At 43.2% G+C, this 17,273-nt stretch overlaps 1 protein-coding gene across 1 annotated transcript in view; it reads left to right on the forward strand.

Moving 5' to 3' along the window:
- Window positions 1-17,273, forward strand: part of NRDC (nardilysin convertase) — a 128,794-nt gene that overhangs the window by 24,660 nt on the left and 86,861 nt on the right. Inside the window, exons 7-11 of the mRNA XM_033916700.1 lie at window positions 5,375-5,497; window positions 10,398-10,455; window positions 13,185-13,258; window positions 14,467-14,536; window positions 16,827-16,904. Coding sequence (XP_033772591.1) covers window positions 5,375-5,497; window positions 10,398-10,455; window positions 13,185-13,258; window positions 14,467-14,536; window positions 16,827-16,904 — 403 coding nt within the window. The remainder of the gene's footprint in view (window positions 1-5,374; window positions 5,498-10,397; window positions 10,456-13,184; window positions 13,259-14,466; window positions 14,537-16,826; window positions 16,905-17,273) is intronic.

The raw sequence follows: 17,273 nt of genomic DNA on the forward strand, positions 1-17,273 counted from the left end.
TTAACTCATTGTTTTAAAGGAGATCTGCCTGATTATTTTTCCAAGGGAGATTTGATCACAAGAACTATTTAATTCTTTTCTAAGGCCAGTATTCTCAAAAAACCGCCATTTTAATAGCAAATTCAAAAAAGCTAGTCTCTCAAAAAATTGCGCAGCGAAGATTCGCTAAATTTATATGTGTCGAGTTGCTGGTGATAGTGATCGGCATATGTACAGAACATACAAGGAAAGAGGTGTGAATGTGCACATGTCCCGGGAAAGCAACGCAATACAATTAGCATGTGCCTTGTTTGAGCATAAAATATGCTTATGTCATATGTGCGCGACACACGTGGCTGTAGCAGTTGGTTGCAAAAGGTGTGGTGTTGCAAAACCCGATAGAATCCCAGCACAAGTAGTTTGCATTTCAAGGCTAGTGCGGAAATATCGTTAATCATCATTAGTCATCTTTGCTTCAAATGTTTTCAATCGGTTTGTGAGGTTTCCCTGCTGTAAATCATCTGTGGCACTATATAAGCCATAAAGCATCATCCAGTATAGAAAATATGTGAGCTACAAACACTTTTCAGGGGCGGTATGTCAGCCATAGGCATGGCAGAGCTATTGGACAAAAGGAAGGGAGAGGAGGGGAAAAGCAACATCTGCTTTTGACAAGCACGCATAAAACATGCCTTTCTCTCCCCAAAACTATAATTCAGGTAAATCTTGCAATTTGTTTTTAATGTAAAATTTTATCATGAACCAAAGCCAGCAACACATAACACGAGTATCATACATGCACTCAAGAAGTGTGCTTTTACCACTTCCCTAAAAATATGTTCTTTTTTTCCATTTGCCACAGTCAACACACACACACCACAAAAATGCACTTTTCACAGTGCTGGCACTGTACAGGCACCCCTAAACTAGTCATTATTTTTGGCCACCAAAAGCAGATGCTGCTCTTAGAAAATGCTTTGGCGATTTTTAAGAATCCACCGGAATGCTCATTTCAATGTTGAAGAGCCCATTTTTATGCCATTTTCAGAGACTGCTAGAAACCTCGCTAAAGATAGAGATAATCCGTTAATCCGTCGCTAAAATGTGTGCACGCTAAACCGTCGGAAAACAGTTTAGTGACGACATTAAAGTTTTGAGAATCTAGGCCTAAGTTCTTTTACATAAGAACATAAGAAGTTGCCTCCGCTGAGGCAGACCATAGGTCCATCCTGCCCAGCGGTCCGCTCCCGCGGCGGCCCATCAGGCCCATTGCCTGAGCAATGGTCTATACCTATCTATACCCCTCAATCCCTTTTTCTTCTAGGAATCTATCCAAACCTTCTTTGAAACCATTTAATGTTTTCTTGTCTACAACAGCCTCTGGAAGCGCTTTCCATGTATCCACCACCCTCTGAGTGAAAAAGAACTTCCTAGCGTTTGTTCTAAACCTGACCCCTTTCAATTTCTCCGAGTGCCCCCTTGTACTTGTGTTGCCTCTTAATTTGAAAAATCTGTCCCTGTCTACCTTCTCTATGCCCTTCAGGATCTTGAAGGTTTCTATCATGTCTCCTCTAAGTCTTCGCTTCTCCAGGGAGAAAAGTCCCAACTGCTTCAATCTGTCGGTATATGGGAGATTTTCCATTCCCTTTATCAGTTTAGTTGCTCTTCTTTGTACTCCCTCAAGTACCGCCATGTCTTTCTTGAGGTACGGTGACCAGTACTGAACACAGTACTCCAGATGCGGCCGTACCATTGCACGATACAGTGTGCAGGCTGAAGCAATGGGCTAAATTTAGCAGCCGGTCGCCTGCATGAGGCAAACTTTGGGCATCCTACTCCAATGGAGACTCCCAACAGAGCATAATAAATGCTGTTACTGTGGAGGCTGTTGTGCCTCTTTTGGCCATTGTATCTCATGTCAGATGGGTTCTGTTCTCTTTCAACCTATTTTAGAGTAAGAAACTGAAATGTCAGTGGTATTTAGAAATATGTGGGTTTTTTAAAAATTTTGGTGAGGGGGCAGTGCTATTTGAGAACACAAATGCAGAGGGAATATCAGGCTCTTGATGGCTTATGTACTTAGGGACTGGCAGCCAATTAGTGTAAATTTTGTAAGGAGACTCTGGAGCAGGTGGCTTTTATGGATCCTTGACGACAGACAGTTTCCCCCTCCCCAGAATTTGTGCTGCTGCTTCTACTGCACAAAGCCTTTATGATAAAAGTGGTTTCCAGCTGTAGACTCTGCCTTCCATTTCAAATCTTTTAACCTGGTCGTCCAGCTTCTAAGAAGAGATGTTTAGAACTTGCTGGTGAGCTGTGAATCGCAGTCTGTAGTTTCAGCTGCAGTTTCCAATTTAGATGGTTCTCTGGGACAGTTGGAGGAAGAAATCCCAGTGGCTAAGGGGGAAGACCCCTCAATAGTTTCTACCTTACTTCAGGAGTATTCTCTGTTTAAGCTCAGGCTATACAGGCTCTTATCTCAGCAGAATGTGGGATACTCTGGCAGCTGAATTAAAGGTGGGATGAGCTATGGCAAAACTATCTCTGGGAGTCTGATTTGAAAGAAAACCTGAAACTTTAGGTAGATGCCTTAACAGTCTGTATCACTCGATGAAGTTATGCCTAGTTTGTCCAAGCAAGTACCGAGTGTGGCTATGTAGAGATTGAAGAGTGTTGGAGATAGTGGAGAGCTTTGGGGGACTCCGCAGGGGTTGGTCCAGGAATACGATTTTTCTTTGTTTGTTTTAACTCTATATCTCCTGGATTGAAAGAATCCTTGAAACCATGTGTAAACTCTACCTATGATTCCTATTGCTTCCGTTGTTTGTAGTAGGATGTCATGGTTTACCAGGTCGAATGCTGCAATGAGATGAAGTTGTATGACTAGCATTTTTTTGCCTTTACTTAGATGTTGTCTGGCTGTGTCTAGTAGAGAGCCTAGTAGTGTCTCTGTGCTTTAGTTGGCCTTGAAGCCTGATTATGAGGGGTGGAGTATGTTATGGTTTTCTAGGTAGTCAGTGAGAAGTTTTGCCACAAAGCCTTCCATTAGTTTGACGTATAACGATATTGAGGCTATAGGTCTGTAGTTGGATGGCTTATCTATTGTGCCCTTTGGGTCTTTCAGAATATGGGTGATAATGATTTCATTGAGATCTTGTAGGAATTGGTCCTCTGTAAGCATGCAGCTCATCCATTGCAAGAGTTGGGTGCAGAATTTTATGCTGGAGGTTTTAACAGGTATGGGGGCAGTGGTTGAGTTCACATGCTGCATGACTGTATTTTTTGTATAGTCTGTTTAGGTCAGACCATTGTATATTTGGGAAATCTGACCAGGTTTTATCTGCTGCACAGGACTCTTTGTGAGTGTGTGGGGGGAGAGGGGGGTAATGTGATCTCGTCAAGGTGGTTTGGGGTCCCGGTGAAGGTATTCCTGACTGTTGAGATTTTGTTTCTAAAGAATTCAGCCAGTTTGGGGGGGGGGGGGGCAGAGTCTTTTGTGGCCAAGTAGCATTTGGTGTCTATGCGTTCCCTTAGTAATTTGAAAAGTTTATTGGTATCTTGGATTTCTGTGCCTATTGTTTGTTTAGTGTCTCCAGGCTATTTTTATTTGTTCGTGGTTATTTTTTCTCCATTCTCTTTCTAGTCGTCTGCATTGCCGTTTGAGTTGGAGTAGTTCGTTGTTGAACCATTTGTCTGAGCGTCTGCAGATTTTGTTTTTAGTTGAGTCATATCCTCAAGGAGAGTTGTACTTAGTGTGATCCAGTGGGTAATGATGTCTTTGGGGCACATGGTGTCTGCCAGAATTTGAGGGGGGTCGATCTTTTGATGTGCTTCATAGGTTAAGCTTTGGCTATTTTGTTTGGGTTTGCCCCTTGGCCAGTTTATTTTTAAGTTGTATATGTAATGGTCTGACCAGAGGTATTGGATCCAGGCTCTGTTCGTGGTGTGAATTTCTGGTGTAGTGGGTTGTTGGGACATGAAGGCCGCTATGTCAAGTTGGTGGCCTCTCTCATGTGTGGTTTGGGGGTCTAGAATCTTGAAGGATAGGGCTTTAAGGAAAGATAGAAGGTTTTCTGTTTGCTTGGAAGATTCGTCTTCGATGTGAAGGTTTAGATTTCCTAAGATTAGGTTGTATGTTGATGTGAGGAAGTTTGAAGATAAATTCTTTGAATTCTGGCTTTGCTGTATTCCATTTCCCTGGGGTTATGTAGCATAGGAGGCAGGTCATGGATCCCTTTAGTGTGGAGCTTGGTAATTGGAAGGCTGGCCTGGAACTTCCTGTCCGACGTTAGAATTTGCGTCAGAGGTGAAGTCTTGTGAGTCCGGCGCTTGTACGTGCCTGGCCTGGCTCAGGGAAGCAGCAGGGAGAAATCGGCGTGGTTGTTTAGGGGATAGGGAAAGAATCGGGGAAGTGGAGAAATCGGCACGATGGCTTGGGGGGCAGGGGGAGAGAGAAAGAAAGATAGGCAGGGGGAGAGAGAAAGACAGGCAGGCGGGGGGGAGAGAGAAAGAAAGAGAGACAGAAAGAAAAGAGGAGGGGCAGAAAGACTCATGAAATCACCAGACAAAAAGGTAGGAAAAATTATTTTATTTTCAATTTAGTGATCAAAATGTGTCCGTTTTGAGAATTTATATCTGCTGTCTATATTTTGCACTATGGCCCTCTTTTACTAAACCACAATAGCATTTTTTAGTACAGGAAGTAAAAAAGTAAAAAAATTAAAATAATTCAAAAGTTCTGTAAGCACGCACAGATGGTGGTCTGTGCATGCGTCAAGATCACTGTTCAGCAATCCGTGTGGTCAGATGGGGGCGTGATTCCGATTGCCCCCAATTGCATGCGATCGCGTTGTGAATCGGGCAGCCAGCAACCTCATGGATCGGATCGCTAACGGATTGGATCCGTGAGGTTAGTGAATCTAGCCCACATCTGCAGCACAGTGAAAGGAAGGGAAGCCAGTCACCCCCCTCGCTGCACCCAGACAACATCTTTGCAAAGATGCTGCTCACGGATTCCTCTGCTACTTTAGAAGGGCCTCTTTCATGTGTTCTAATTTGATTATTTCCAAGGCAAACTTTTGACCTGATAAGTGAGAGTGAATGTATGTGTAATTGGGGGGAGAAGGAATGACAGGAGAGAGCCAAAACTCCTGCTGCCTCTAAAGGTGTCTGTTTTCCCCACGACTAAGCATTGGCCTCCAATTGGCAAACAGCAGTTCTTACCTGCTGCTTCCTTCTCTGCAGTCAGAACTACACATGGGATCTGTTAGGTGGATTTTAAAATGTATTGATAGCTTGTTTTGCTTAGAGTCCACCAAAGGTTTAATCCTGATCTGATGCTTTCCATTTTAAAACCCAGGTAATAATCTCTCTTTTCTTAATCATTCATTTCTAGGTAATGCAAAGAGCCTTAAGTATGACCCTAAGAAAAAGAAGATTGATGTGTATACCAGGCTGAGGGATTTCTGGAAGGCTCACTACTCCTCACACTACATGACTGTAGCAGTTCAATCCAAAGGTAAAGAGCTGTTGTGTATAAGATCTTGCTTCAAATTATGATATTTTTTTTCTTTTTGCTTGGGGCATCCTGTGAAGCCTTTTGTGAAATATCTATAAGGTTGCAAGAAGTACAAATATATTCAGTGGTATTCTCAGCTGCAGCCAGCTGTTTTGCAAAGAAATATTCTGAAAGAATGGCATGTGTGGATCTATGTATGTTAGTAATAGATTTTATAAAATTAGACATCTAGTAAGAGCCAATTAAGAAACCAACTGAATTTGTTTTTATAGAATATTGAGGTGATTTTTTGACACCAGAGAGGTAAGCATAATTACCCCTTTCAGTTCAATAGAGATAGTATACTGAACCATAGAGTTATCCATCTGTGCTTGCGAGCATACTGCATAAGATACCAATCACAGCTTTTCAACTCCTTCTCCTTCTCCACAGTCTCTATTGCCCCCTTCAGTTCTTTTTTCTGTAGGCGAGCACAAAGGTGTCTCCTCTGATCTGCTCTGTTTATTTCTTTATTGTTTAGCAGATGCATTCTATGATATAATCAGATTCATGGTGAAAGTCTCGGCATATTTGATCTCCACCCATTGTATGCTTTGGATCAGACAATGGGTGATTCAACCTCTAAAGCAGCACTGAGCAGGCTCTCATTCGGAGGATAGATGATGTTTGATAAGGGCCTAGATGATCTTATGGCTAGTATACCAGATTGCCGGCCAAGATTTTTACCAGACAGAAGATCCTGAGCAGCCAGAGCTGAGGGTCCTTTCGTGGGTCCTGGCACTCTCACCAGTACTCGACAGGAGCCTCTACCCAGAGAGCCTTTTAAGGTTCCAGACAAAAGTCCTCCAGGAGCCGGAGGAACTAAGGTTCAGGTTCCTGCTCTGCAGTGCCAGCCTAAAAACGGCAATGACACCAACCTTCAAGTTGTTCCTCTGAAGATTGGAGGTTGGCTCTTGGACTATCTGGAGACCTGGAAACAGATAATGACCAACTGCTGGGTCCTGGAGATAGTAACAAGTTAAGAGTTTGTGCACCCTCTCTGACTGATTTGTGGATTCGCCAGCAGGCCAGCCAGAGAAGGCAAAAAAGATTTGGACAACATTATGAAGGCTGCTAGATATTCAAGCCATAGAATCATTCACTCCAGAAGACTTGAGCTCTGGCAGATACTCCATATACTTTGTTGGGTCCAAGAGTAGAGACCTATTCTGGATCTCAAAACATGTCAAATGTAGCCCTGAGAGTTCCTCAGTTCTGTTCGTCATCACAGTGGTGGAGCCAGGAGAGTTTCTGACTGATTTGATGGAAGCTTACCTTCACATCCCAATCTTCCTGGAATATAGAAAGTTCCTGAGATTCCATGTGTTGGAGAATCACTATCAATTTTCAGCGCTTCCCTTTGGGCTGGCAATGGTGCCTCGGACTTTCACCAAGATTATGGTCGTGGTGGCCGCTCATCTTCACACCTGAATGGGAGGAGAAAAAGTGGTAGTGGTAATTGTGAAGATATTGCAGAGTCTGGGATGGATTGTGAACTTTCAAAAGAGCCACTTACTTCTGACACAGTCCCTAGAATATCTGAGGGTCTTATTCAACACATCAGAAGACTGAATCTTTTTTCCAGAAGCTCGCAAACAAGTTTCATGGTCAAATTACAGACCTGTTGGCCAAGCCAGCACCCATTGCGTGGCATTACCCATGCCTTGTCTCATTGGTCTCCTCAGAGAGACTCCTGCAAGTGCCAATCCTCTGGATAGTGACAGCCAGATGCATCATGAGCTAGTTGACAGTCTCTAGCAAAGGGACTTCCACTCTGGATCATCTTAATGACAGATGCCAACTTGTTTGGGTGGGGGGCTCATTGCAACAGTCACCCAGTTCAAGAACAATGGTCTGTGTCTCAGTGGATTATCAAAAGACTGGCACTAAGATCCGTTCATCTGTCACTGCACCGACTGCAGTCTTTGCTGGGGGACAAAGCAGTCATTGTCTTTTCTGACAATACCACTGCAGTGGCCTATGTCAACAGGCAGGGAGGCACCAGGATCACTCTTCTCTGGCAGGAGGTGAAAGTATTGTTCTTTTGGGCAGAAACACACTTGTAAGTGATCACTGCAGTGCACGTGGGTGGGGTGGACAATATTCAAGCGGATTATCTCAGCAGACAGACATTGGACCTGGGAGAGTGGTTGTTGTTGCTGAAAGCATTCCAGGCCGTTGTGAGATGATGTAGTTGTCAAACGTTGAACATCTTGGTGACTGCAAAGAACAAAAAAATGGCTCTGTTCTTTGGCCGAAGATGCAAACTCAGAAGTGCAGAGCTAGATGCCTTAGTTCAGCCATGACCAGAGACCAGGCTACTGTACATGTTCCTTCCCTGGCCCATTATAGGCCAGGTGATCCGCCAAATAGCAAATTACCTGGGAGCAGTAGTTCTTGTAGCACCAGATTGTCCCAGGTGCCCATAGTATGCGGATCTCGTACGACTACAAAAGGAGCAAAGTCTCAGACTCCAGGTACATCCAAACTTGCTCTCGAAGAGGCCGATTGCCCTATAAGATCCAGGATGCTTTGGTCTTACAGCATGGCTCTTGAGCATGTAGCGCTAGTCCAAAAAGGATATTCAGAAGTAGTCGTTGCTACTCTCCTTAGAGTCAAAAAGCCAACAACAGTTTCAGTGTATGCTAAGGTATGGGAGACATTTCAGCGCTGGTGCAATAGTGAGTAGCGATTCACATGCGTGTGCTGCGCTTTGCGCCAAGAGGTCCTTAGGAGACCCTTTTCCATCCTGGAATCTTAATATAGTCTTAGAAGGACTCTTCAAGAGATCCTTATGAGCCTTTACAGGAAGCATCTCTCATGGATCTATCGGTCAAAGCAGTCTTCTTGGTGGCAATTACATCTGCCAGGAGAGAGTCAGTATTGCAGGCACTGTCATGCAGAGTTCCTGGCTGGCCTGGAACCTTCTTTTCGACATCAGAATTAACATTGGGGGGAATGCTTGTGAGCCGCTGGCTGCATGTAGCATGTAAGTTGCGTGCGCCATGGCCCGTCCCTGCGCAGAGTTGCTGTTAGGGTGGGGGTGGGAGAATGGAGCGTGTTGGCTCTGGCGAGGTGGCAGGGTTGGCTTCGAGGGGGTTGGGGTAGTGCAGCAGGCAGGAAGGGAGCCATCAATTGGCGGCGGCTTCAGCGGGAGGGAGAGAGAAATGTGGCATTGTACTGGAGAGGAGTGATAGAAGCAGAAATGATCATGGGGCTGGTGGGCAGTGGTGAAAAATGCTGTACATGATCCGTGGAATGAGAGAAGGAGAAATGTTGGATGTGACAGTAGAGGGGGTGGGAGAGATGCCTGGAGGGACAGAGAGAGAGAGAGAGAGATGTTGGTTGGGAAAGGGAATGGGATCCAGAGGAAAGGAAGTGTGCAGGAGGCAGAAAGAAAGAAATATTGGATGCACAGTCAAAAGGAAATGCAACCAGAGACTCATGAAATCACCAGACCACAAAGGTAGGAAAAATAATTTCATTTTCAATTTAGTGATCAAAAGGTGTCAGTTTTGTGAATTTATATCTGCTGTCTATATTTTGCTTTATATTTGTCTATTTTTCTATAGTTGTTACTGATTGCATATTTTAAAACCATCTGCCTTGACCTCTTTGAAAACCCCCCCAAATATAAATGATAACTAATATTTTCTGTGCGAGGGCACTGCGGAGTCCGCCGACTGTTGGCAGCACCACCCTGGCGTGGCTCCCAAAGAGGGAAGACCCTACATAGTACTTTAGTTCACTGGTGTATTAAGGATACTAAATCAACATCAGATACACCACATATGGCCAACAGTTTTAATTCAAACAAAAAAACCCAAAGTAACAAAGCTGGCTTTCTGCCTCAGCACAGAGATGGCAACAGCCAATACTTCTGCCAAGGTTCTGGGAAGCTCAATCAACCAAAATAAATCAAAATCAAAATATCCTGTCCCAGGTAAGTATTGTTAAGTTCTGAGTTCAGCACAGTCTATAACTATTCTTTCAGGTTAAGCAGAACTCGTAGTCATCAGTTCATTATACTCCAAGGATCCCTGGACTTCAGCTTATCCCAGTCCTGGTCTTCACCAGGTCCTTGGGGTTTTTGAACAAGCAAAACAAAAACTCCAGCACTATGCAGCACTCCAGTCCTGGTGTTGCAGGAACAGGATTGCCGGGTTCACTCTCGCAAAAAGCTTTGCACAAGCACCCACAAAATTACCCAACCCTAATCCTGTAAGTTCCCAGTCTTGATCCACTACTAACACTCGCAACACACCAGCTTCTCACAAAGCTCTCTCCCAGCTGGTGTGGAGTAACTTAATTAGTGCTAAGCACAAGTTCAGTACTGCTTCTAGCCCAGCCCCAGCTGCTGTGCAACAAAAAAAAACAAAACAGTTTTCAAAACCTTCTTTGCCAGGTCCTTCTAATCAAAAATGTGTATATGAAAAATGGATTGATGAAATTACAATTAATACTATTATTATGGGGCAGCGCTTGGGCAGGTCTGGGGTGGAGCTTGGTCGGGTGGGGCTTTGGTGGGTCGGGGTGGAACTTCAGCGGGGGGTACTCGGTTGGAGTTTGTTAGGCTTAGGGGATACTTGGCTTGAAGAAGTGAGTAATACAAAGCAATGAAGAGGTAAGAGAGGGTGGGGGCTACAGAGGGAAATGAGAAACGTATATAGTGTATTACAAGTTGGAAGCGTTGGAATCGAACTCTGAATCTTTATTTCAACAGACCTTGATGCACTTTGTAGAGAGAGGCTATGTTGCAGTTTTACAAATAGTCAGATGGGGTGGGGGGGGGGGGCAGTGCAGTGACAAAATAAGTACATGCTCACTTGTTGGTCTGTTTTATTTATCCCCTTTATTGCAGAATCTCTGGATACATTAGAAGAATGGGTGAGAGAGATTTTCTCCCAGATTCCAAATAAGTAAGATTTTTACATATAACTTATTTTAAACATTTCTTTGGCATGCAGAATATTCTTTGTTTTAGTTATTCATTGTGCTTGCCTGTAGAATCAAAACCTTGGAAGATTGCTTCTCCTCCTATTTACTGTGCACCGTGTTCAGACGTTTTCCTGGCAGCTTGTAAAAGTCTATCTGCTTGGGTGGCTGTAGTATCACAAATAGCATGTCTCTCAGTCAGCTGGACATTTTTTGCCAAGGGTTTAAATTTAGAAAGCTGCTTTGGAAAGATTTATAAGCATGTGGTTCAGCTGTACCTCTGTGCCATATGAAATCCATGCATGGTAATTACGTTTTGTAACATGCACTGTCAACTGTTTAGGTTTTCAGGAGAGTTTTCTTTAGGGGATCACTGGTTATATATAAATCACATAAACTAAAACCATTTTGTGTGAGTGTCATAAATAAGTATGTATAATCCTGAAACCTACTAATTACCAGATAATTTATCATGGACTACCGTATTTTCACGTAGATAACGCGCACCCATGTAAAACACGCACACGGGTATCGCGCGCGGGGAACACAAATCTATGTAAAAAAATTTTAACATAGCGCGCACACGCATATATCGCGCATGCTAAAACCTCCTCCCGCCTACTCCGAACCGGCATCCTCCCCCCCGCTCGCTTACCCGCGTTTTACAACTTTTTTTTTTCAATCCGATCCGGCATCCCCCCTACGAACCGGCATCCTCCCCCTCCAGCACTGCAAAACATGTCTTACCCGATTGGGCACCGGCACCAGCACCAATGCACAGGACGTGCCAGTGCCCGAAGATCCTCCCTCGTTGGTTTGGGCTGGGCGGTGCAGGAGAGATCCTCCTTCCTGTGCCAGGCTGGACTAGGCTTTGAGCATTTTCGCATGCTCAAAGCCTTCTGGTCTCGCTCTCTCCGAGATTATCTCGGAGAGAGCGAGACCAGAAGGCTTTGAGCATACGCAAATGCTCAAAGCCTAGTCCAACCCGGCGCAGGAAGAAGGAGGATCTCTCCTGCACCGCACCGCCCAGCCCAGCCCAAACCAACCCAAACCAACCAGGGAGGATCTTCGGGCACTGGCACTGGCACATCCTGTGCATTGGTGCTGGTGCCGGTGCCCAATCGGGTAAGACATGTTTTGCGGTGCTGGGGGGGGAAGATGCCGGTTCGTAGGGGGGAAGCCGATCGGATTGAAAAACAAAAGTTGTAAAACGCGCACAGTTATGCACGGTTTGTAATATCGTGTATAACGCGCGCGTTATATGCGTGAAAATACGGTAATCAAAATCCATAAAGCTCACAACATTTATCAATAAATTATATTGTATGAATCACTCACTCCACTCTTCATTGGTCCATTTTTTCAGACTTTCTTGCGGTCAACACTATGCTTAGAAACATCCAGAACAGTTTTATATATTTTTATATTCCACTTATCTTGGATAATCTTAAAGCTGTTTTTCAGTTATCCAGCTCATTCATTCGTATTCATAAATGCTGTTCAATCTTCCTGAGGACACCCCGACATAGTGCCATATTTCACAATTGGCTGCATAAGGGGCGTTTTGTTTCAGGAACCAATGCAAACATTTCACGTTATCTCCTTATTCTTTTTTGAAAGAATGAGGAGATGTGTGATTTAACTAATTAGACACATGCATGTTGCTTTGGGATTTTCTTGAATTCTCTCATTACCCTTACTGTAGAGGATAGCCAAAAAATGCTTTCAGTGAAGATTTTGTGCTTGTAGGATGGACCCAGTGGTCTGTTTTTTAGCACTGTTGCAGGGATATGTCAGCTAGAGCAGGGGTAAGAAATCATGGTGCACGAGGATCATAAACCAGTTGGGTTTTCAAGATTTCCACCGTGAATATGCATGAGATTTGATTTGCATGTGATGCTTCCATTGTATACTTTCGGACAGATATTGTATATGACACGCACAACATCTATGACCATTAATCAAAAAACATGTGCATTGATTGAAGAGTAAATTTACAGACGCTTTGAACATTCGGGTTTTCGTCCGATGTTTGGTCTGACAATCAAGAGAAACTGTGAGCACTGTTTTTGAAAAGTATCGAATGCTAGTTATGTTTATTATGAGAGTTTAAGTGCCACTTTGATTTTTGATTATTCTATACCAATAGCTCTGGTACATATTCTGCCCTGCCTATTTTTACTGAGGCACTTGCTTTCTTTAGCCATTGCAAACAGTATTCTTTGTGGAAATCTTGAAAACTCAAATGTCCTGTGAGCGCTGTGGTTGTGCCCGCCCCTAAATTAGAGTCTCTTTGGCAGTATCGGCCTAAATGACGGCTTCCAGAGGCAGACGGTGGTGTGTTGGTCAGTTGGGGAGTCTAATACAGGTTTCATGCCTTCATGTAGCCTTTAGGTGAGTTGAGCACCTGGGCTCGTTCTGCATCCCTTTCTCTTCAACACTAATGCAGTATATTTTGGCCTTCAACTTTTTCCTCGACTGTTTACCTGCAAAAATAGTTTTCCTTGGGTAGCCTTGGCTTGTCTGGATATGAATACATGGGGGATCCATAGTAGGGTGTTGGCATTAGTTGTAAAATATGGTGAAACTTCATTTGTAAATAAGAACTTGAATTTGACGAAAATTGTTTCTGGGATTGGAGAATCATTTTTCCTAGGACTTGTTTTAGCTGTGAACAATAATTGTTTCTCTGTATCTTTTTCTCTTATTAAAGTGGTTTACTCCAACCAAATTTCAGTCATCTGACTGAGCCTTTTGACACACCAGGATTTAACAAGCTCTACAAAGGTAAGACTTTTCCCAGTTCCTGTCTTTAAAATTTCTTTTAGAGTTGGATGTAAGCCCAGGATGAGTATTGCACTTAGGGGTCCTTTTACTAAGGCGCGCTAGCCGTTTTAGCGCATTCTAAATGCGAACGTGTCCATTATATTCTATGGTCGCGCCAGCGTTTAGCGTGCGCTAAAATGGCTAGCACGCCTTGGTAAAAGAGGGGGTTAATAAATTAGGATACTGCATTTTTTGTTAGGTAAATTAATTTTGACACCCTTAGGGCTCCTTTTACGAAGGCGCGTTAGCTGTTTAATGCGCGCTAAGCCGACGGCCGTGCTAGCTGCTACCGCCTCCTCTTGAGCAGGCGGTAGTTTTTTGGCTAGCGCAGGGGTTAGCGTGTGATGAAAAGTTGCGCCCGTTAAACCCGCTAATGCGCCTTCGTAAAAGGAGTCCTTAGTTTTTTCCCATCTCAATTCTTTATCTGCAAGATAAGGTTAGTTATATAAACTAAACTAAACCTTAAGTTTATATACCGCATCCTCTCCATAAAGATAGAGCTCGGCACGGTTTACAGGAACTTTAATAATATAAGGAAGGAAAAGCATAACAAAAATTAGTGATTATAAAGAGGGTAGCGAGATTTACATTTTTGAGAAAAGTCAAGTTTTCAGGTGCTTTTGGAATAATTGGAAGGAGCCCAGGTTCCGCAGCAGGGCAGGAAGGTTATTCCAAAGCTCAGTGATTTTGAAGAAAAGAGATTTCCCTAATTTTCCCACATAGATAACGCCTTTTAACGAGGGGATAGATAGTTTAAGTTTTTGGGTGGATCTAGTAGTGTCAGGTATCGTAGAATTCCAAGATAGTGGAATTAGGGGGGGGAGAATGCCATGTAGGATCTTGAATATTAGGCAGGCACACTTAAAGTGAACCCTAGAAATTACTGGAAGCCAGTGAAGTTTTGGCAGAAGTGGGGAAACATGGTCAAATTTACTTTTTGTGAAGATCAACCTAGCCGCAGTATTGTGGATCCACTGAAGTCTTTGAAGACTTTTCTTGGTTAGACTTAGATAGATGAAGTTGCAATAGTCCAGCCTGGAAATAATGATTGATTGTACAAGGACAGCAAAATGTTGTTTTTGGAAGCGGGATCTCACTTTTCTCAACATGTGAAGACTAAAAAAGCAGAATTGTACCAACAGTAGTAAATAACAAATTTTTTTGTTTAGTTGTTCCTGTTAGGAAGGTTCATGCTTTGACCATCAGCTGGGCCCTACCTTCTCAGGAGCAGTTTTATAGGTAAGGTGAAAAGAGTCTTTCTTTAGCATAGGGGCTTTCAAGTTTTTTCAGTAGTGGGCCACATGATTATTTGTCTGGCTGCATGAATATTGTAGCAAATGTGGAATAATTTATACTTGTGAGTCTCATTTGAAATAGAGACTGCAGTTCTTCAAAAGGTGTGTGTGCTAGTTAATTAGGTAAACAAAAATGTTTCGCTAAAAGTCTCAGGCTGCATTCTGAGATTACAGGTTGCAATTGTTCTAGATGTTGATTGCTGGACACCCTTTTACCTTAGCATAATATGATATGATATGATCTGTATGTGGCTGTAATGAGCAGAGCTTGAAATTGGAATTTACAGCTTTTCAAGCATGCCAGTGTAAAATCTTTCCTCGCTCTTCAATATGGGGCCTATTTACTAAGCTAATAGTTAACACGGGGCCAGTTGCATAAAAAGTGTCATTAAAATCCTGTGCAATGGGGCAGACAAATTGTCCGATTTCAAAACGGTGATTGACGTTCAAATAATTTTGCATGTAAATGAGTTTCCTGGCGTTCCATTTGATCAGTCATCGTAGAAAGGAACTGACATATGTGCAGGGCCAGCAGGGGAAGCCCCAAACATCTGAGAGACAGGGGAAGCCCTGAAGGAGCCTCCTGCTGTTCGGGGAAGAAAGAGTAGTTTTTTTTAATGGGCACTGTTGTGCATGTTCTAGACATGCACAACATCTGTGCCCATTTAATTTAAAAAAAAAAAAAAGTTGTGCCGGGACACCAATCCCCCCTCCTGATGACGGCTCATACCCCTAAACATATAAAAAAACAGCAAGAGGGAAGTTCACTCACTCCTGCTGCTGACCCCCTCCCCCCCACCTGTACCTTTTAGATGACAATCTGGCAAGATGGATGCCCACTCCCTCCTGCTACCAGGGCCCCCAATGAACCCCCCCCCACACACACACACACAACCCGTACCTTTTAGGTGATAGTCCGGCAGGAGGGATGCCCACTTCTTCCTACCATCAGGCCTGCCTCTTCAAAATGGCAGGTCTTTCTGCACTGGGAGGGGCCTAAGGCTATGAATGGCTCAGGCACCTAAGGCCTTTCCCATAGGAGTGACCTTAGGCACTTGAACCAATCAGAGTCTTAGCCCCTCCCAGTGCAAAACCTGCTGTTCATCACTTTTTTTTAATGCTACTGGCACCTCTAGATCTGTCAGAGATTTCAGAGCATTAAAAAAACAGCACTCCATTTTGTGTATCATGTGGGCATCAATTGGAGTACTGATTTTAATATTTAGCTCATTGTAATGCATTTACATACGATTATCAGAGGCTGCTAAAAGACCAAAATTTGTCATTTTGTGCATCAATTAATGCAATTCTTTGTTGCTAAGCCTGTTAAAACTGGTTTAGTGACGATTGTTAAACGCACAGTGAGTTTTGTGCCTAAGGGCCACAGTGCCTTATCAATTAATATGATATCTGCTATGTTAAGAGCAAACACATAATGGGGCAGGGAATGAGCGGGAACTGCATTTTACATGTAGCGTGAGTAACTACCTCTGCCTAACAAGCAGATAACATGATGTAATTAATGCCATCTCACTTCAGCAGGTATAATTTACTGCAACATCCTATCTGTAGTGCAGTTAATGTCCAGTAACCAAATTTCTTCCTTAACTGAATGGGAAACTGCTCGGAGCTCTCTTTTTTACCACTCGAGTTTTGCAGTTATTATACATGATTTGGAGACATTAACTCATGGTGACTGCAAAGTTTTACCCCTCCTTGTGCAGTGTCCAGCACATTAATTTTAATATCTCTGGTGAAGGTAAAACAAAGTGACTAAATAACTTGGAGAATGAACACTGTAGAGTTCTATTAATATCTAACAGTAAAGTGGGGGGCAATGTGGCATCCTTTTTCATCTAATGTAAAATGCATTCTGTAATACATTGATTCTCAAATCCAGTCCCCAAGTGCCAGCAACTCAGGTGTTAAGGGTAATTTAAATATTCAAAGTAACGTACTTACTAGAGCACAAGTGTGCAAATGTCGCTTGTTTTTGAAAACTGAATTTGTGAGCCATTACTTTGACGCACAGTCCTCACCACAAATGTTGACCATATCTCCCTCAATTTTTAGGTAAATAATCAACTGAAACAATATAACATGTACAGAAATTCTCTTTGCTTCAATTTTTCCAAACCGGGTAGAAGATACAGATCTATTGCAGTGAAGATTTATAAACATTATACATTGAATCCTCTAATTTTTTGCCATTACTTTCCCCTCTGAATTATTAGGGTGAAGCCACTTCATTATATCTCTTGGCTGATAGGACATGAAGGTCAAGGTAGCATCCTTTCCACCCTCAGGAAAAAGTGCGTATCCTACACTCCTCTCAGATATGTCTAACATAAGCAACATGACTATTTTTGTGGTATGTGGTATATCGAGATAAATAACAACTAGGGGCCTGATATTCAGCCCGGAGCAATCGGCATTTTGCTGACTGATGCTGACATTATACCTGAAAGTTTAATGCTGGTCCATGTTCCAGCATTGAATTTCTAGGTATATGTTGCTGGCAAAAACATAGCTGGTTAATCTAATCTAATCTAATCCTTAGGTTTGTATACCGCATCATCTCCACGTTTGTAGAGCTCAACGCGGTTTACAGTAGGAGAAATAGGAAGGAACTACAACAGAGTCTCACCTGTCCCCACCCGTCCCCGTGAGGAATCCCTCCG

Source organism: Geotrypetes seraphini, chromosome 12 (genome assembly GCF_902459505.1).
Source record: "Geotrypetes seraphini chromosome 12, aGeoSer1.1, whole genome shotgun sequence".
Classification (NCBI taxonomy): Eukaryota; Metazoa; Chordata; class Amphibia; order Gymnophiona; family Dermophiidae; genus Geotrypetes; species Geotrypetes seraphini.